This window comes from Ischnura elegans, chromosome 12 (assembly GCF_921293095.1).
Source record: "Ischnura elegans chromosome 12, ioIscEleg1.1, whole genome shotgun sequence".
NCBI classification, from domain to species: domain Eukaryota; kingdom Metazoa; phylum Arthropoda; class Insecta; order Odonata; family Coenagrionidae; genus Ischnura; species Ischnura elegans.
In genome coordinates, this window is record NC_060257.1 from 18,807,293 (window position 1) to 18,828,538 (window position 21,246).

Here is a 21,246-nt window from a genome sequence, read left to right on the forward strand (position 1 = left end):
CTGAGGTTAACTAATAACAGAATGGAAACTTTTCATATCAATGGTAAGACACTGAATTTTTTCATGATTTTTTTTGAGGTGGTAATAGGTAAACTAAATAGTCATGATGATGTAAGCAGTAACCTATTCATTCGAAATTCGTTAAACGAGAAAGAGAATTTATTTTTCGAAAGCAAATATGGCTTTAACACAGGCTGAGAATAATTATTCGCCAATTTTCGAGTGTAGTCTTCTATTCCATCAAAGAATAAATTATTTGAATTCTATCGAAGAACGCTATCCACACGGGAAGCATTAACTCATCCTACGTCAAAAGATATTATCACTACCTTAACAGAAGCTGTCAGTCCATTCTAGCCACTGATTTCTTACCTTTATGCTAAAATTTGCATGATTTTTACAAATTTATTTAAAAACCATCTCTTACCATTATTTTCAAACATCTCCACTATAACAGGACTTCATGACATCGTGTTTACGCTTATTCTACTCAACGATTAATTTATTTCCATGCCAACAAATTTGAGTTTTCTCACCATTCAATTTTTTTGCCTATACTCAGTTAGTAGGAAATGCTATAAAATAAATTTTAGCACTCCTTATTTGATTCTATTTTCAAATGACTTTTTAAACAAGTATTAATACAGTGTAACTAAACTAGTCGACAATAAATTTTGTGGTATGTAGTAGTTTAGTATTATTTGTAGGAAGCAAAGTTATCATTTTCCGTAATTATCTACCTCTAAAATATCTACTCCATTGGTGCATTGCCATAGAGAAACATGCACCAGACCAAATTCTGAAGAATTTCTAACTTATTTCTATGCTCGTAATACCCGCTGAAAGTATATTGTACTCGTTGAAGAACCCTCTCCGCCCAGGCTTTAATACTGATGATGTTTTCCTTGCTAACGTCCACCAATGAACTCGACTTTTCAGGCATAATATCATTCACCTCCGTCAGAAATATCAAATTCCTAACTTCTTCCTAAATAAAAATATCCACTTCAACGAATGAAACCGGTCGACTTGGTGTGAAGACAGAAAACTAGCCGGTACCCACCATTAGTCTCACGGAGAGTAGCAAATAGCCGATCCCCACAAATTCCCATAGCACTTACCACCTGATGAGTTTATATCTCCACTATCGCTTCATTTTAATGACACAGGCGGAAAGGTTTTCTCCATTGTTTTTTCACTTTCCTCCCACGCCATTCTCCCGTGAAGATGCTACCGAAGATGAAGTAGCGCGCGTGACATAACTGTCGATTTGGATAACGCCGTACTACTGCGGGAATTCCCACTGCATCGTCCACATTCCGGTCATTTTTCCCTCGTTTTTTAATTATCTTTTTAAAAAAATTGCATTTTCAATAGTGAGAAGCATTTTCCAATACCCTTCAAATAAATTATGAAGAATTCTCGCACGGTATGCGGCAGAAGTCCACATAAAATACCGATGGAGCCCAATAGAGCTTGGTAAGCGTGTTAGAGACTTAAATAAGGAAATTTATATACTTCCGGGTTCATTGAAGGCTTGATGAACTAAGACCATTAAGTATCTATAGTCTATAGCTAGTTTCTATAGTCTGATGGCCAGTTAAGTAATTTATGCGTATACCATATTTAATGGAGAATGGTGTGCATATTGCAGCCAAAATTTTTCAGGAATAGAGTCTCATTTACATGTTGGTTTTATGATAGTATTCTACCGATTAAGGTAGGTTTTCATGGAGTGTTCAAGAAGTGATCTGGAAGCCTCCCTTTCCTTCCAGCACTGCCTTCTTTAATTCACTGTAAGGCCTAATCCCTTTTGAAATTCGGTCCGCAGCTAAAAAAACCTTCCCTATCCAAAACGCGTTTATGATAGTATTCTACCGATTAAGGTAGGTTTACATGTTGGTAGGACTCAAATTCTAAAAACTTTTAGGAAAATTTAATTTATCATACTATGAGACTCGATCGTCCAATGAAACTTTTTGCGGAAGGACAAGTGGAAGGGAGAAAAGGTAGAGGTAAACTGCGGATGAGATATACGCGGTGTTTCAGGAAGAATCTGCAACATCAGGAGTTGGTAGGGGAGACAATTATAAGCATAAATATGGGATCGCCACTCCTTAGTTACTGAGCTATGGCAACGCAAAGATTTTAGGATGCACTTTTCATTTAGCACGAAAACAGTTTTTCTCGGGTATCTGGGTCTATGGCCAGCTCTGGGGTAATAGAATAAATAACCAACCTTTTCGACATTTTATTTGATACTCTGGATTTTTCAGGACATTATATAATTAATGTTGGTAAAAAGTGAACGATTATAATTTTCTGAAACAATTAATCTTTGAGCTTAATTTAACGAGTGCTTTGAGGGAGTATCAACCATACGATTGCACAATCTCACCCATTTTCAGATTGTTTCGGGCAATTATAATCAATAAAATTATAATTTCGCGTTGCCATACCTCGGTAACTAAGGAGTTGCGATTCATGTTTACGAACAAAAAATGCTTAAACTTGTCTCCCCTACCAACTCCTAAAACATTGTAAATTCCTCCTGAAACTCCCTGTATAGAGCAGGTTATGAATGATGTAAAGCATAAGGATCATGAAGGAGTTACAAGATTAACTGATAGGAGGACTGTATGGAGAGCTGCACTATTCACGATGAGGACTACATAAGTCAGATGGTACTTTTATGAAACGATTTCCTGAATTACAAATATTGCAAAACAGGTTCCTCAAGTCGGCTTCTAAATGTGTTGTCATCCACTGCGCATTTAAATGGGTTTACAGAAGTCGCCACTCGCGTCGCTGACGGTCAAATCGATCCGAGTTTCACGAGCAAATGTGGTATAATTATCATGCATGATGTTAGGCATGATGTGTTGGAAGTTCTTAATATAAGTAAAATTGGACATTGCAATATTTCCACTGAGTTTTATTTTTAGTGTCACACTTTGTTAACGTTGTTTATAGCAACGAAGCGCGTAGTGTCGGAAATAAAACTCAGTGGAAATATGGCAAAGTCCAATTTTACTTATATGGTATAATTAGGTGTGTCAGCCGAAATTTACATTCATGAAAATAAGATTTATCAGATTCATAACTCTTCGATGCTATTCCTCGCATTTGGAGACAACACTCTGCAAAATATAGGGAAAAAAGTGGATCACAATGCACTCATCACCGCGTCGTGGACAATTTTAAAAACCGATTAAAGTGCGACACTAGAGTGGCAACAGAAATCATCTTCTATGGGATGGAATTGGGACTTCTCTATATCTAGTCCCCTTAGCCTGAATAATAAATGTGAGACATTGCCGCATTTTTTTTATTTTGAAAATATCCATCACCGCTGGGGTATCGAGCCCAAGATTCAAAGATGAGACACTAATACTCTAGCCACAAAAGCAATCAAATCCCACGAAGCGATCACGACCCATAAATGTCTACGTTTCATCGCATACGGCAGAGAGCATCGGTACTGTTGGCATTCCACACTGCACGAAGTCCATCTCCTGTCACGGCGTGAGACGATATGAGAAAAAGCAGCTTTAAAAAAAATTGCAAGATCGATTTCCGCGTGGAAGTAATTCGAGAAGCTGTCTCCGGAAGGGAAGGAAAACTCTCTTTAACGCCCATCTCCGCAGGCCAAAGGAAACGTTTATTTTTTGTTCCGCCCTGCATCCAGGTCGATTGCTTACTCGCAAACTTCTGTTCCCAAGTGCACTTGAATTCCCCTTTGTTCCTAAAGCCACGTGATCTCACTTGTTCAACGTAAAAGCCCTGTTTCGGATTCTTTCACGGAAAATTCCCATTTAGGACTACGAAAACGTGAGGGTACTGCGTATCAGGGTATACCCACGAAACATGCTATTACACTACGCCGAGTTACGGCCCATTCGAAATTTTCAAGGAATTTATATAGTTAAAAGCTTCATATGCAGAATTACTGCGTTTCTGCGTTAATTATTGCGTTTCAGGATAAATTTCTAATAAAATAGGAATGATGGCGCGGAGTGAAATAGGTCAACCAGGTCAATTTCTAATACTGAGATGATAATCGCTTTTAAAATATTGAAATCATTCTGATATTTTTATTTATTTGATTTTTATTTAGATTTCTTTCGTTTCACAAGATTTAGCTTCCAACAATGGAGCTTCGTGAACACAAGAGAATCCTCAGGTACATTTAGTCTTTACCTGAATAATAAGATCAACTTTTAAAAAACTGTTTAATATGACAAAACTGTTATTATATCTTAACTTTTATAAATCAAAGTATTTGTAGTAGAAAGCTTTGATGGAATGAATTTTGATAAAACTGTCGAGATCCCGCAGTAGATAATTTTAATTTGAAGAAAAAAGTGAAATTAACAACCCTATCATGCGCATTATACACGACAAAGATGGTATTTTCGTTCCTTAAATTTACCGTTCGATAATTTAGAACTTCATTCAGTTTCGCACATTTACTGGTGACAAGGAAATACAATTTTGGAATAGATGAAATAACAGCGGCCCCTGAGCTGACATTGAATTAGGTATAAAATCAAGTGAAAAAAATTAAAATCTCACAAAACGTTTACAATTTATTTTATAACATCTAGACATTGTGAAATAAGAACTTTGCGTTTCATTAAAAATACCTACGAATTCATTTTCCCAATCAGACATTCGTAGCAGAAAGTGGAGTGAAATGAAGAATTTTGCTATAAAAATTGAAGGATAAGAAACTTATATTGAAAATAATATTTTTATTAGTTCCAGGATATGAGGTTGGCATGTACATAACAAGTCATTCAGTTGCATACGCGTTTAATAATTATAAAAATAAAAAGGCCATTTTTCAAATCAAAAAATAAAGTTAGTGCAATGTAAATAAAATATAAAATTCTAATCCGCGTAAAAGTTGTTATTGTTATCCCCAGAGTGCATAGAAACATATTAAGTTACCTTGAAAAAAAACGAAAATCTGTTTTCAAGTCGTTCCTCCCTAGAATTCCCACGAACATTAAAAAAGAGGACCCTCAAATAAGCCTCTAAAAGTGTCGCCAACCAACGCACATTTAAATGAGTTTACGAAAGTCACCATTCGTGTCGCTGACGGAGAAATTGATCCGAGTTTCACAGGGGAAATAAGGTATAATTAACGGATACAACCAAAGTTTGTATTCTGATAATATGATTTATCAAATTCATAAATGTTCAATGCTATTCTTCAGAATTGCAAGCATTATACTGTAAAATATTGGAAAAAAGTTAATCGCATTGCACTCATCACCGCGCCGCGGACATTTTTCCAAACCGATTAAAACGCGACCGAAATGGCAACAGAAATCAGCCTTCAATGGGATGGAATATGACCTCCTCTATGCAGTCCCCTTCATAATTTCCATGGTTTGCCGACAGGTACGGCCCTTTCCGACCCCACTAATTCCACCACCTGGCAAAAAGAAAATGACGTGGCTATATTTACACCAAAGGACTTTCACTCTCACCGCGCTCGAGGAATAGACCCTTAAAAGCGCTTCTCCGGAGACCCAACTCCGTAAATCACGGAACCGACTCGCGCAGAAAGTCCTCCAAGGGTTTCTGGGTCGACTTCACAGGCAGACCACGGAGAGAGAGAATTGGTGGAAAACATAACAAGTACACAATCAACAGATACACCACCTCAAATGTACGCCGTAAATCCTCTCCTATTTCCTGTTTATTACAATGACATTATCATTAAAGCGGAGCAAGTACTTAGCGGGGAGAGAGTGTTGAAAGCGGAATTGGATTGTAGAATGGGTATACGAGGGTGAGGGAGGAATAGAATAGGATTTTTAGGTAGAATGAAAGGGAGTAGGCCTCATAGTGAATTGAAGAGGAAAGTCCATGAAGTAAGGGGAGGTTCCCAGAATGCTTCTGAAGTACTCCATGGAAACCTAATGGAATCCTACCTTAATCGGTAGAGTACTTTAATAATAATAATTTTTATTATTTCAGCGTTCAACCGATTAAAATAATAATTATTATGAAAGCATTCTACCGATCAAGGTAGATTTCCATCGTGTACTTACGAAGTATTCTGGCAGTCTCCCTTTCCTTCATGGACTTCCCTCTTGATCCATTTCCTTGACAAACTAAAATCGCTGAGCTCATAAAAATACGTATAACCTTAACGGCTGCCACAGAAAAAGTAAACATGAACACAGCTGAAATTTAGTGCATGCATACCAACATAATAAAAAATTGACACTAGGGCTCGCGACTCAAACTCGCGAAATTTAAAAATTCCCGTTACACACCTCGTGTATTGAATTGGGACAAGGGTATGTGGCAAGGACATGAACCAGGGCTTCCTAAAAAAGTCCAGAAAGTGATCACCTCCATTCTAGAATTGCGTGTTGGACTCGTTTTTTATTTAGAAACGAGCGAAGGAGAAGACGGACAACTATTCCCATTCCATGAAGGTCGTTTTCAGTGAATCGGCGTCCAAGGGTTGAACTGGGCACGAAGGAGGACTTACTATGGGATGGGTGAAATGGGTTGTAGGCACCCTCTAATTCAAACTCTACGGTAGGGAGAAGTGCTGCTGGCAGCTTAGATCGCACGCGATGCGGAAAACGGGGATTTTCCCGTCTGAATTCCGTGGAGAGGCGTTTAATAGATCCGGGCCCGCGATAAAATACCTTCTCGCATTGGATCAGGTGATTTTCGAGCGGGGATCATTACTTCACTCCATCCAAAGAGATAGGAGCAAGGCGTGAAGCTATCATCTCCATTTCCCGTAAATTTAAGTCCCTCATAGGCTCAACGAACCAACAGAACGACATTGAGGAGGCAACTGTCCATCTCGTTGAATCTTTAATTCTGTTCCCAGCGTGGACGCATCTTAATCGGCTTTTAAAAAATTCGTAGTCAAGCAAAAACCTAGTACTGTTCCACAAATTATTATTTGCTGTCGACTAGCATCTATCGACGGCTATGGCGTCATTATCAAAACAAATGTGTTTCTTTTCATAATGACGCTATAGCCGTCGAAACTAGTAGACAGCAAATAAAATTTTATAGAACAGTACTGGGTTTTTGTTTCACCATGAATATCTCATCGTTCCACCAAGTCACTCTAAAATAAATTACTTTAAAAAGATGTCTACGCTGCAGCGATGAGAGCTGGTACATTGGAACTGGTACATTTATTCTAAATATTTACTTTTTAATATTTACATTAGTGAGCAATAGATTCAAAAAATAAACATGATAGAACACATCATCATCATCATTACCATCATCACTGTTCAACAATCCTAAAGCCTGAATCACACGACCATTATATATGATCACTAACAAATGATCGTCGCCGGCAATTGTTTCTCAAGGATTCCCATCACTATTTTTCATCACTCGTCCGGTCGCTTTTTCCGTCGCTAAAACCGTAATTAAAACCCCATATCAGCCGATCAGAACGCATTCCCGTATGGAGCGATTGCAGCGCAACGCTTGAGAAACGCGGGAACGAAATTTGGTATATATTTTCGTTTTGCGGGTCCTATGATTCCTATGACAACGAGCTGTGATATCGAAAGTGATGCGAAAAGCGACGGCCGGAGGGACCGTGTGATTCAGGAAAATGATCACTCAAGCGATCACTTTTCCCGTCGCGAAAAGCGATCGCTATAGTGATCACTTTTCGCGACGAAAGAAAATGATCGTGGGATTCAGGCTTCAGATTGGTTTCAAGCAGCTCCCCACTCAATTCTCTTATAGGCTTATCTTTTCACACCTACGTATTTCTCCTCTTTCACATCCTTCTTTTACTGTTCTTATCGATTATATTGATTCTATTCTTTACTAGAGTCCTGGTAGTTATTATACGTCTTACAACACGTATCTGAATCATAGGACTGATGGAGGCGAATAAACTAGTACTCAGCATCCATGGACGAAAAATCATCCCTCCGTACTCAAAGCCAAAGTAAAGGATTCTGGTGACACCGTATGATGGATGAGGAAAGGTTCCAATACACAATAACAGCGCATCCAGATGTTCCGTGAAGAGGAACGTGACATGCAGCCGTTACATGAACCCTTGTCAACACGAATATTGGTTTTTTTCCTCATCCTTGTTTCTTTTTTTATTCCCGATAACTGACTCATTTCTTCACAAGTCCAAATTTCGACCTTTCACCAAAATTTCCACCAGCATTCAACACGTAGTCTTAATATATACATCTGTTCCTCAAAAGCAACGCGTAACGATTTCTCGTACAAACATACGCTTGAATGCAAAATACAGCTAAAACACAAAAAGCTATTTCTCAGAATCCTTTGACTGTCCTCCCCATTATGTTATATTCGATTTTAATTGTTAATACGCTCCAAATTTCAAAATAAAAGAATTATTAGAGCTACTACCAAAATTACATTCACGAAATTATTAACTTTAATCTTCAAAAGACCTAATAATGCGGTTCGTAAATGTTCTTCCGAGCGTATCGAGTGCCTTCAAAACTACGTAATTGGACATCCTCCTTTTCATTAAATAAGCCTACAACCCAAATGCTATATCCAGCTGACATTTTCTCAATGGAGAGTATCCCTTTCTTGAACTGCTTTATCAACGACCTCTTTTTGAAGCTGTCTTTACATCAGGGTGTATTAATAATAAATAAATTTAAAATTATTCAAAATCTTACTGGAATTCTATTTTTAATACCAATTTGCCTCCCGTAACTTCCTTTTCTAGCTAAATGGCATTTGATGGAGGGCATTCCAATTTCAAACTAAAGTGAGCATTAATATGGCAAGATGAGAGATCGATTAAGAAAGAAATTAAAAAGAATATTTCATAAGGTTTCTTGCTTAGAGCACTTTCACGTATACCATTATTTTTTACACAACGCTACCCATAATTTACATAATTTTTTACATGATATTTCATAAATCCTACTGATAAACGGCGTCAATTCATATCCAAGAGAAAAATACAATAAAATACCCAAAAAAACATAATAAACACACAAGAAGTCTCCTGAAATTCAAATTTACAAACAAAAAATCCAGCTTTTTATGACAATTCAAGAAATTCTTAATCGCAAATTCTTGTCTGCCACGAATGCCTCTACAACAATTCACGGCGAAATGTTTTAACCGATACAAATTCGATCATTCAGCGAGGTTTATGGGGATTGCTACAATTACAAAACGAGGGTATCCTGTTGGTTTTCCTGGAATATCCGAGGTAATACTAGAAGTGCTATTCCATTTACAATGGATGATTTAATGATTTTATACGAAAAAAAAATAATAATACCCATAGACATTATAAAATACGTATGGTCGAGTCAAAAAGCTTCCCCAGCATAATCGGCCGTGTTAATAATTCATTGTCCATTTAACAGAAAAAGTCACGTCCCTTGGAAAACTTTCCGTTCAGGGTCGCAATATGACGCTATCTCCACGATCTCTCTTCCAAAGGGGCGGCCAGGCTGACTCGCGAAAATAGCGAATGTATAGCGTGACATTGATGTTGAATCGAGGTCGAACGCCATTCAAGGAGACCGATTTAAAACCCTTAGATAATCTCGTGGAGATAATTTACGTCAGCATCCTTATCGAGCCACAAAAAAACCTGCGTAGTGCATCACACTTGACCGAAAAAATCAATGACAAGCGAAAAAAAAAAAGTGGACAAAGTGCGAAATTAAATTCCGCATGAGAAATGAATCTTTTTCTATAGAACATACTTACGCGTGATTTTGTCACCATTAACTTAGCAGTGGTTTTAGTTTGTCATTTAGAGGCATACCAAAACAATCGAAATATTTGTAAATTTATAAATTGATTTTTCATTTATTATAAGGAGTGATCATACAAAGAGGCTTGTTCGTGACTGATACTGAAAAAAAAACACTTTTTAAGGTGACAAGTCCGAGAATTGAAGAGTGTGTCATTTTTATAAACACTTCAAACTATGCTCTACTAAAGAGCGTACCCGGGATCAAAACTAGGGGGGGAGCAAGCCGTGGTCATTCAAGCTGTAACCCAGAAAAGGTTACGAAACCAAAATTTCAAGAAAATTATAACAGCGCTTTATTAGCTTTCAAAAGTATTTTCTCGGAAAAATTTATCTTATATACATGATTTATCCTCTTATCACCTTTCTTGGATTTAATGAAAATTTGTTCAAATATATCGTTTTGCTTCTAGGGGGGCAGCTGCCCCCTCCACACCCCCGCTGGGTACGCCCATGGCTCTACTACTTGTACCTCAATACTGACATGCATTAAAAATAGTGTTTCCGCGCTATACTTTTCAGTAATTTCATTTTAAAATTGGGTTGTTTATACCGATTTTTATGGCAATATCTCATCCATATACCATACCAACTAGTTCTCTTTAATTTTTATATTTATAGCCCCTGTTCTAATTTCGTTCATGCATTCGCGCAATTCCACGCCATTTTAGAAATTAATGCAGCTCTAACCTGCGTAATTCCGTGTACCGTGTAAAACGGCCTTTATAACAACTAACAAAACACGATCACACACATCCACGCCTTGAATATAGGCAACCTACCCAGGCGGAACTCGAATCCGCGACCTTCGGTATGGTAGGCGAGGACTTATTACCGCCGCCGCGGCCTCTTTCTTTTTTAGTTAAATAAGACGTTGCAATCTTAAATGGAAATATTATAATGTCTTCTTTAACTAATATTAAAACCTTCCACAAATTCCTGTTATATATCTTACAAGAAATCTCTTTCTTGATAGTGTAGACTACCGACGGCAAGAATCGTGATTTTAACCCTTTTTTTTGTTCTCTTCGCAGGCGCCACTTCTGCGTGCACCGTCAGCAGGAGCAGCTGCTGCATGGTGGCGCTCCGCCCTTCGACGTGGCGCCGACGGAGGGCGGGCCGGCGTCCGCCGTCACCTCGACCCGCGCCACCTTCGTCGCTTACTCGCCCGACGAGGTGCAGAGGCCACAGCTGCAGCGACTCGAGACACACCTCCACACCGAGGGAGACCTCGACGCCTCCACCACCACCACCAGGTCAGTGATGCCACAGCATAGGGCATGCATCTTCATACTGTCCCGCAAATCGACTCAATATACAGGGTGTCCCATTTATCTTGACCACCCGATGTAACTTTATGTCCAGATGCAAATTCAAAAATATGTGTCAAGCAAATGTTCATTAGCCGTCAGGGGTACATTAATCAGCATGGCTGCCTTCCTTGTAGCTTTGTGTAAGATATGAACAGCGGTATGTATTTTTTAAATGGAGGAAATGAATTGCCGAATAAAAAATATAGGGTGCCATTTATAAAAGAAATACCGCTGGTCACATCTTTGTAAATAACAAAGCTACAAGGAAGGCAGTCGTGCTAATCAATGTCCCCCTGATGGCTAATGGACATTTGCTTGACACATTTTTGAATTTACATCTGGACAAAAAGTTATTTCGGGTGGTCAAGATAAATGAGACACCCTGTATACTGAGTGGATATAAATTGTTATTTTTAAAGTGTTCTACCGATTAAAGTAGGTTTCCATGGAGTGCTCAAGAAGCAATCTGGGAGCCTCCCCTTCCTTCACGTACCTCCCTCTTAAATTCACAGTAAATCCTACCCACTTCTATTCTATCCAAAAGACTATTGTTTTCTTTCCTCTCCATCCTTTATTCAACATTCTACTCTCTAGCACTGTTTTCAACATCCCCTCCCCGCTAAGTATTCACTCCATCCATACCTTCTGTCTCCTCCGCATCTCATCTAGAAGCTGCCTCTCCTCACTCACCATGTCCACCACTTCGTCGTTCCTCCTCCTGATTGCAGATTCCAGTAGGGATCAAAATTACTAATTATATTTGGATAGAAAACGCACCATTTCTACAGAAACTTTGAGCCAAGCGCTTCGATTGACCGCAAGTTTGCCCCGTTGCCAGATGCCCAGGGAAACTCATGACTTCGAATGCTTTACTTGCATATGTCTTTGCCTTTGTACGGAGCATCCGCCAACAGGGCAAACTAGCGGTCAATCGGAGCGCTTGGATCAAAGTTTCTTCACTCAAAAATTGTGCGTTCTCAACCAAAAAATCATTAGTAATTTTAGTTACAATTGGAGCCCCCCCCCCTCCCAGAGCTCAGAGAAATTTTTAATTTAAATCTATTTTGCTTAATTGGATTAATATTACTTATAGAATAGTGTGATGATTAATTAATATCCCTCACTAGGCCGTAAAACTCACCATTTTGAACCATTTAAGTATCTTACATTTTTTCTGGCAGAGGGCCCCCGAACCTCCCGCTTACCCTGGTGGGTATGTCATACCTCCAGGACCCCCAGTATTAGTTGCGCCTGAAACCCTTAATTCCTGGATGCGCTCCTGACTATTGGCATCAGCTACCCACGGTTAAAATTTCGTGACATAATTTTTCTCCACCCTACATATGGCGGGGGGTATTAGGACACCCGCCGTTTACAAAAAAGGAATTTCATGTACAGAATTCCACCTATAATAATTAAAGTCCTTTAGTGAACTTGTTTAAATACAAAGACGAGCTGCGCGATTCGTCAAAAACTGCTATCGGCGCACAGAAAGCGTTACACATATCGATGGCTAAGTTCTAACAACATGTATCTCAAAATTTGGCCGGTTTGACACAAGTATCTTAAACTAAGTGTATTTGTGGGGTAAAAGAATAATCAAGTGGACTGTATAAAGCGGAAGAGAGACAATTCCCACATTTAATTCGGTTAAGCAATTAAACAAATAATGAACAATTAACACAAAAAATACATAATAGAGAAGCCTGGAAATACAGGTCACGGAGAGTCGGAGCAGCGGTGAGAATGCGTTGATCCGGCGAGCAGCATGCAGGAGAGGGCGAGCAACATGCAGGAGATATGCGAACAGCAACGTGCAGGGATAGGCGGGCAGCATGCAGGAGTAGGCTAGCAGCATGCAGTCCGGCGGAACACTAAGCTACGCTGGGGAGGGAGAAAGGCGAGACTGCCTCTCGGGCCACTTATTCGTCAACTGCTCGTCAACTGCAACTGAACTGCACGACTGAACTGCATTGCTTCTCCGCGAAGGAAAACGCCAGGAGACTATTAGCGCCCTCCTCGGGAACACGGGGAAGCCTACAGCAGACGATAATAACTGAAGAACGAAAACTATGAGAAATAATACGCAACAGTATTAGCATTAAAACATAAAATTCAAGCAAAAAACAACTCTTTGTTGACAAGTGTATACTTCTTTTTCATTTTATGAATTTTTGGTTTTTAATTTTAGCGTACAATTAGAAAAAAATCGTTTTTTTGCTCTCCTGAAAAGTTGCTATTTTTGAGATACGTGTTGTCAGAACCTAGCCAAAGATATGCTAAACCAATCAGGCTGGGAGCCGCTAGAGGCTACGAGCCAAGTTTACCTTACTTGATCAATTAAGAAAAGATATCTTTCAGAGCGAAATGAAGAATATCAGACTCTGGAAGGGGAAGGATGAGTCTCATGCCGTAATTTGAGCGGGAGCGGGCTAACACTAGAGAAACCGAATTTACCGTTCCTGGAGAAATGGTAGATCATCCAATGAAGAGTATGACCCAGAGATTTCTCTTGGCGAACTCAGGAAGAATATCCTCTTACTAAACACGCTCCTAATTTAGTCAAGAGTCCTCTAACAGGTTTGGTAACATTGGCTGGTGTCCTCACATCTACAACCACACGCCTGCATTGAAACGGCTTGCCAGGTAGTACGTAGATAAAATAACCACGGTAAAGCCAACCAATGAAGTTCAATCGAAAATTTAATATTTTTTATCTTGAGGGTTTGGTCAACTCAAAGCAAAAAAATGTTATGAAAATAAATACAACATAAAAAGTTTTACTTTCAATCATTAGCCAGAGATTTTGTTACCAGATTAATTCCACCGATTAAGGCGTAACATAGTGGAAATTTCTCATAGAGAAATAATAATTTCCAAAATAATAATTCCATATATGCAATTATGATTTTCCACGCCTGAATCAGTTATTTTGATTTCTTTATCGGGCTAATTATTTCGATTTCAAATATTTTTACACCGTGAAATTATTTGGTAATTCCCAATATTCTGTACTATCCCAGACGGCACAGAACCCTCCGTATCTAATTCGTATGTACATAGTACCCATTGACTAAGGGGATACTATGCCGCTCCGTCGCTTTTCGTCAATGGATAATTTCCGTTCGCGGCCTGTCGACGAAGCGCGTACGCAGCATGTGAATGTCCGCTACTAAGCACGTACGATTGGATACGAAGCGCGCAGGAACACGGCACTCAGGCTAATCTCAATCGATTAGGTCGAAATTAGATATATCGTAACTCGCACGATCGAAAAATGTATCGAACGCAACACAATCGATAGCTACCGACCGTAGCGAGAACCTTGATACGAATCATTATGAATTGTAAGTTCTCAATAGGTAAATAACACCATATCATGAATTCTAATTACCATGAAAGACTCACGACCGACAAAGTTTTTGTCGGTTGTGAGTTTTTCATGGTAATTAGAATTCATGATATAGTATTATTTACCCATTGAGAACTTACAAAACTTACTCGGCCACTTAAATAACTCTGCGGAAAATGAGATTCTCATGGCTAATTCACGCACCCCCAGCATCCAGCATTGTTAAGTGGCTCGTACTTACTTGGAAACCTTGAGATGTTAATGAGAGTAAATTCTTATTAATTTTGACACTAAATAAGACATCACATAGCCCACGACCATTAAAAAGCTTACCCTAAAGCCTGACGAAATAAAATTTTTAAATAAAAATTGCCGATGAAACAGGATTGCTGACACATCTGCTATTAGTATGATCGAATTCATCAAAATGCAAGCAAAAATTAACGTATAGTTCAGTCTCAGCTACTAAAACTTACCCATATCAGGCGCTAAAGTATTTGAAAAATTATTTGGTATGAGTAAAAGTCCCTAGGTCACTGCAGTAAATGTATCAACCTATTAAAAATATGAAAGTCCTGCCAAATCACCAGCATAAACACTTGTAAAATAAAACATGGCATCTCTTAGATCACACCTCCGATTTTATACTTACTTTGCATGAAGTCACCACCGCAAGAAATTTTAAAGAGGCAGGAAAGAAAAAACCCACAGAAATACAATACATATATTATGTATTTTCTATTGTCAACCACAATAATATTTCCAATTTTCTCTTCTATCCCACATCTAATTTAGCGAAACAATTACTCTTATTCTCTTTCGAATAGAAAATTATTTAAAAGAGGACTGGTCGATACATATAAACTATCGTCAATACTTTCTCCGATGAACGTCCACTATCACTGCACCAACTTGCACAAATCAAATCCACATCCACAAATATGTCACTTCTGCCACAATGTCTGTCTTCTTGGCGACAGGTAACAGTGAAGCAATGGTACCTTCCTCCAATCTGGGCACCTTCAATTCAGCAAGAATTTTCTCCTCGTCTTCTCGTCCAAGGCCACAGATTATTTTCTGATATCACAAGGTGCGATGTGAAGCTCACACACCTAAAATTAATAAATAATAAAATACCATGTAACTTATTAGGTCAAATCATTTCCAATTTTTGGTATTTCTGCATGAGAAATCAAATTACTAGGCTCGTAAATATAGTAAATATTTTTATGCCTGATATTTTTATTGTTTTAAACTATAGCATAAGATAATTTGAAATGATGAAAGCCGACGTGTAATACGCCATAGGGCAAGCTAAGAAGCAATACTCGATCCTATAAACTTGGCAGCTTATTCCTAGTTTCTCCTTTAACCACACGTTTACCGAATGAATTAATACAAAAAAGACAACTAAAATGCAAGAATTTTCAAAAGAATTGCTGCTACAATATTTTGAATCACCATTTTTAGTACTGAATAGTACTATAGTACTTCAGTACTGAATAGTTCGGGATGTTGATGCATCAACATCCCGAAGCCACTTCTAACTTAAAATTACATCCAAATAATTACAGCGAGAAAGAGTACATACCTCACAGTTTTTCGTTGGGGTGAAATGTTTTCTTCTTATCGCCCAAATGCACTTCTTCTTCAACTCAGGATCTTTTGGAAAGCTAAAAACTTGAGCCATGTCCCGGAGTTTCCATTACATCCCGACATTACACACACGGAAGGCATTTTTAACAAAAATATCTCACAAACACGTTTCTGAAGCCCAGAGAATGAAATTAAAGAATAAGGGAAACTTCACCATTACCAGACACTCTATTTTTCACAAACTTAACCACAAAAATCCCTGAAATGTGGTGAGACGTGACGTAAACCATGCCATCTCCAACGGCTTGTGAAGGCATGTGATCTTTCTAGGAGGATATGGCACGATGGCACCAGATGGCACCACCCGCGAAAGAAAATAGTCCCAGACCGAATACAGTTTTATCGATGAGATACAATTTTATCGATGCATATGAATTTGCCAGTCCTCTTGCATCTTTTTTCGTCATTAAAGGAAATAAAGAAACAAAACCTTCTAAGTAACTTCCTAAGCGCGATTTTTGTATCTTGATTGTCCACCCTCGTATTTAGGTACGAAAACTTCCTGTGCCGTCTGGGATGGTACTGGGGCGCAGCTAGGAATTAAGGTTAGGGGGGATTTTAGACGCAACTAGACCTGGTGTGTGTGGTATACCCGCCAGGATAATCGGGAGGTGCGGGGGCCCTTCCCAAGAAATTTTTTATGATAGTTCAAATTAGTGAGTTTTATGGCTTTCTGAGGGATATTTTATTAACACTTAAACTCTTCTATAAGTATATTAATCAACTGAATTAAATTGGATTAAACAGTTTCTCTGAGCTCTGGGGGGGGGGAGTTTATACCCCAAAACCCCCCTCGCTGCGCCACTGCTATGGTAAGAGGTATCATTTGAATTGATCTGCCTCAATGATATTATTTCTCCTCTACAGGACGTACTACGTTCCACTACCGCTGTCAGAAAGAGCACGGCCTGTGAGTCCCCTTGGTTCCTCGTTAAAACCCCTCGAGGGCCATATTGAGACAACATCGGCCTACAAGGCTGACTACGATGAGAAACATGCAGAACGACAGACAAGGTAAGAGCATCTCCCTTACATAATGTAAGTCATTTTCGGTTGGGTTGTAACTCTCGTTGATTCAGTGTCTTGGACAAATTGCAATTCTTATGATAAAAAAATATAAAATTTGCGCCATTTCTTTTTACAAACACATGTTATTGGTATCACTCAGATACCGCTAATAGCGAGTATCCGTTAAATTCGCAAAATTCCAACTCATTTTTAACTGCTGATCGGCTGATCGCCGAGGGCCGCGAGCTTAGGGGGCCCCCACAACGCCATCGTCAAACGTGAAGCGTATATGAAAGGCGTAATAAAAAATACTCATATAAGTTGAACAAAACTTTTGCAATAGTAACATTCTACGTTTTTATTAGTTAATTTATTCAACATACTCAGTGTAAAAAGATTGCATATGAAATAATGAAATAAAGATGTCAGAAGAAAAAAGATAACCTGACGCTTTTTTGAAAGGGTTATTGGAAAAGGCTATTTCAGAGGTTTCCTTTTGATATTTCAGTGCAGTTTCTAGGAATAAATTCAGTAAATAGATAATGGAACCATAACGCATTACATTTTTAAAACCGAAATTCTCGCTTTTATTAGTATTATTTTCTCACGAAATTATAATTTTTTATGGGCATTTATGTTTTTTCAATAGTCAGAATAGTGTAAAATCCATTTTTTTTCCTGCGGTAGACCCCCGAATCCCTCGTAAGGAGGGCCCCAATAATTAGCCCCAGCCGAGGGCCCCCAACTAACACAGACCGCCCCTAATAGGAGGCGCCGCCGCGATGTGAACCCGAGGACGCCTCCAGGGAAAGGATAAGAATGGAAGGTAGGGGATAGGGATAATGCCACGGGGACAACGGGGCCCGCTACAAGCGAAACCATTACTTAATTTGCCTACGAAATTGGAAGATTATTCTATAATGAAAATAATACAAAGAATATTTCGTTGGATAACCAGTATCGAAAGGGGCGGATTCAGGATTTCTTTCTGGGGGGGGGCACTAGTAAGGCCGTATCCAGGATTTTATTCTGGGGGGGGAGGCACAAGGATACCCCGTCATACAAAACGAACGCAATGATAACGGGACCGCATTGAATCGGGGGCACGTGCCCCCGTCCCCCATCCCCCCTATATCCGCCTACGAGTATCGACAACCGGCACATCATCAATGTCCTCCCCTGAAGCAAATTTCTCTCTACAACGTATCCGCCTTCTCTATGTGGGCCGCTGTTGTAATGACAACTTCTCTCTTGCCTTGCAGGTACAAGTACGAGGACCACCTGCACCCGGAGGGTGAGTTTGAGGGTCAGCGGCGTGTGGAGTACACGGCGACGCGCGGGGAGCGGGCGGTGGTGCCGCGCCACGAAGACAACCTGCGACCGGAAGGGGCGTTCGAAGGCCGGAGGCGGGAAGAGTTCACGGCGGTGCGGGGCGAGAGGGCAGAGGTCAAGCGGCACGAAGACCACCTGCGGCTGGAGGGCGCCTTCGAGGGACAGCGGCGCGTGGAGTACACGGCGACGCGAGGCGAAAGGGCGGTCATCAAACGACACGAAGACCACCTCAAGGTCGGCGGGGACTTCCACGGTGAGTGCACGTACGCATTAAGGGCGATTGCCTTCACTCATGCACGGATCCCAACCTATGAATGGTTTGAATAGATGAGGGTAGACCTCAGCCCAAGGGTAGACCACCATAATTAAAACGAAACTAGAAGCTTGAACGCGGTGGAAGGGGTCCATATTAGCAAAAATAACACTTCGTGATTGACAAAATTTATTTTAAAAATTATTTTGGATATCAAGCCATTATCAATCACATAAACAACAATGACAAAGTATGGCGGGGTCAGGTTTATATATGTACAGAAAGGTTTCAGGGCTGGGATTGGTTAAGCAGGGAGGGGAATAGGGTGGGAGAACAAAATTGTCATTCCCGTTGTGGGGGTTTTGAATGAATAAATGAATTGGCTTAGTGGACAATCACACACAGCTAAGCCCTGAATAAGATAAACCTCTCTCAGGTGGGGTTCGAACCTGTGACCCCTGGGTTAGCAAGCAAGGATTTTACCCTCCTGTTGCCAAGACCAACTCCTCAAGGGTAGACCCCCACCACTGTGCGTGCAAGCAATCTCACACACTTATTTTAACCATGGCCTTAGCTCACTCGGGAATTACATCCACTCATGAGTTCACACCTATGAACGGTTTCGATAGGTGAGGGTAAAGCTCACCCAAAGTGTACATCTCCTCAAGGGTAGACCCCAATCATGGTAGGTGCAAGGAATCCCCCACAATCACTAAAACAATTGCATTCGCTCAATCAGTCCTAACAAGGATCTAAACCTATGAATAGTTCTGATAGATGAGGGTAGAGCTCACCTCGAGGGTAAACCACCTCATGGCCGGTGGGGACTTTTTCGGAAAGTGCACAGCATCCAACTCACTTATTATAACAAACACCTTTGCTCACTCAGGGATCCAAACCTATGATTTATTTACGTAGGTGAGAGTAGAGCTCCCCAGAAATTTTACCCTTTCAGGGTAAGGTGGGAGCATGGAGTGGATAGAGCATTAGGTTACTGGGTTCACTTTTCAGGTGAATCCTTTCGACAACCCCTAGCAAAAATCCTCCAAAAGATGTATATACTATGATGGCTGTCTAACCAGGGGCATTCTGGCCAGGTCGGCTGGTCGGTGATCGCCGAGGGTGGAGAATTTAGGGGGCCCCCTTAAGGCTCGTGTCTATATTGAAGCATATATGAAAGGTGAGATAAAAAAGTCTTGGATTAATTGAACAAATTTTTTTGCAATCATAAAATTCAACGTTTTCGTTAATTATCTTTATTTGCTGTATGTATACTCAATGCAAAGGATCATATAAAAAATAAATTCCATACAGGAGTCAGACTAATGATATCCTGATGCATTTTTAACCTTCTGTCGGGCGCAATGGATCTGATAGGCACAGGGCGTTTTTTCATTTCTCCATGCCACTAAACGGCATACACCCTTGCTGCTTATAACAGCTGTTTTTTTTACATGGTCTATGCAGTCTCTTGCTTTTCGCATTTACGCCAGCAGATCAGTGGTGGATTATTTAGCATAGTTAAACAAAATAATGGCAAAATAAATCAAAATAAAAGCATTATTAGCTAAATAAGTTTGCAAAATAAAAATACTGATATTATAGACTTCATGTGCTAAAATACATTATACATGATAATATTTAATGGCCTATAGAGCACATTAAATCGCACCTTGTTGGATCGGTCCGGGGTCGCGTGACAGTTTGTAAAGAGGTATATGCATAGCAATTAAGACATCTTTTTAGTGTTCATTTATGCTACTAATGGTGCTTTAAACTTAAAAGATGTACCACTGTTCTATGATAAAAGTTAAAAATGTTTTTCATATCTGCGCCTATCGGACACATTGTGCCTGAACTCGGCAATTCCATTATTGCGCTTGACGCGTCATGACAGAAGGTTAAGGGTCATTCGAAACAGTAATTTTTTCTTCCAGTGCAATTTCAAGAAACAAATTCACTAAATAGAGAAAATAACCGAAATATTATGCATTATTAAATTTTATAAGCAGTGAAATTCTTATTTTTCACTGTATTTTTTCCTACAAAATTGATATTTTTATTTATTTTAATCTAGTTCTTAAGAGCCAGATTAGCGTCAAAATCCATATCCAGACATGCAATTTCCTTAATATTTTTGTGAAAGAACCCCCGAAGGCCCCCAATCATCCCAGACCGCCCCTGAGTCTCGCAGCTCCATCACCCTGAAGACGATGGCTGATTATGCCCTCAAAATGTCAAAAGAAATCAACCCTTGGACCCTGCGGGAAACATAAGAACACTTGCTACTATTAAGGGATGTCCATGGTAAAAATGAGTGTACCTAACCTTAGATGATCTTGCACCCCCCCCCCTCTACTATTATGATTCCATCATCATTTGTTATTTCAAAGAATGTGTGAGAGATAGAAAGAGGCAAATCAGAAGTTCTGAAATCGCTGTTAGCTGCATTTCACAGGCATAATGCACTCTAATCACTATGTAATGCTTGGCGTCAAATATATGTTCAAAGTTGATTTTGGTGGTCTCCTTGGCTTGAACATAAATG

General features: G+C 39.6%; 1 protein-coding gene across 1 annotated transcript in view; it reads left to right on the top strand.

Moving 5' to 3' along the window:
* The window catches only part of LOC124169329, a 183,029-nt gene that overhangs the window by 142,991 nt on the left and 18,792 nt on the right, over positions 1–21,246 (top strand). Inside the window, exons 2-4 of the mRNA XM_046547911.1 lie at positions 10,819–11,040; positions 16,973–17,119; positions 18,376–18,698. Coding sequence (XP_046403867.1) covers positions 10,819–11,040; positions 16,973–17,119; positions 18,376–18,698 — 692 coding nt within the window. The remainder of the gene's footprint in view (positions 1–10,818; positions 11,041–16,972; positions 17,120–18,375; positions 18,699–21,246) is intronic.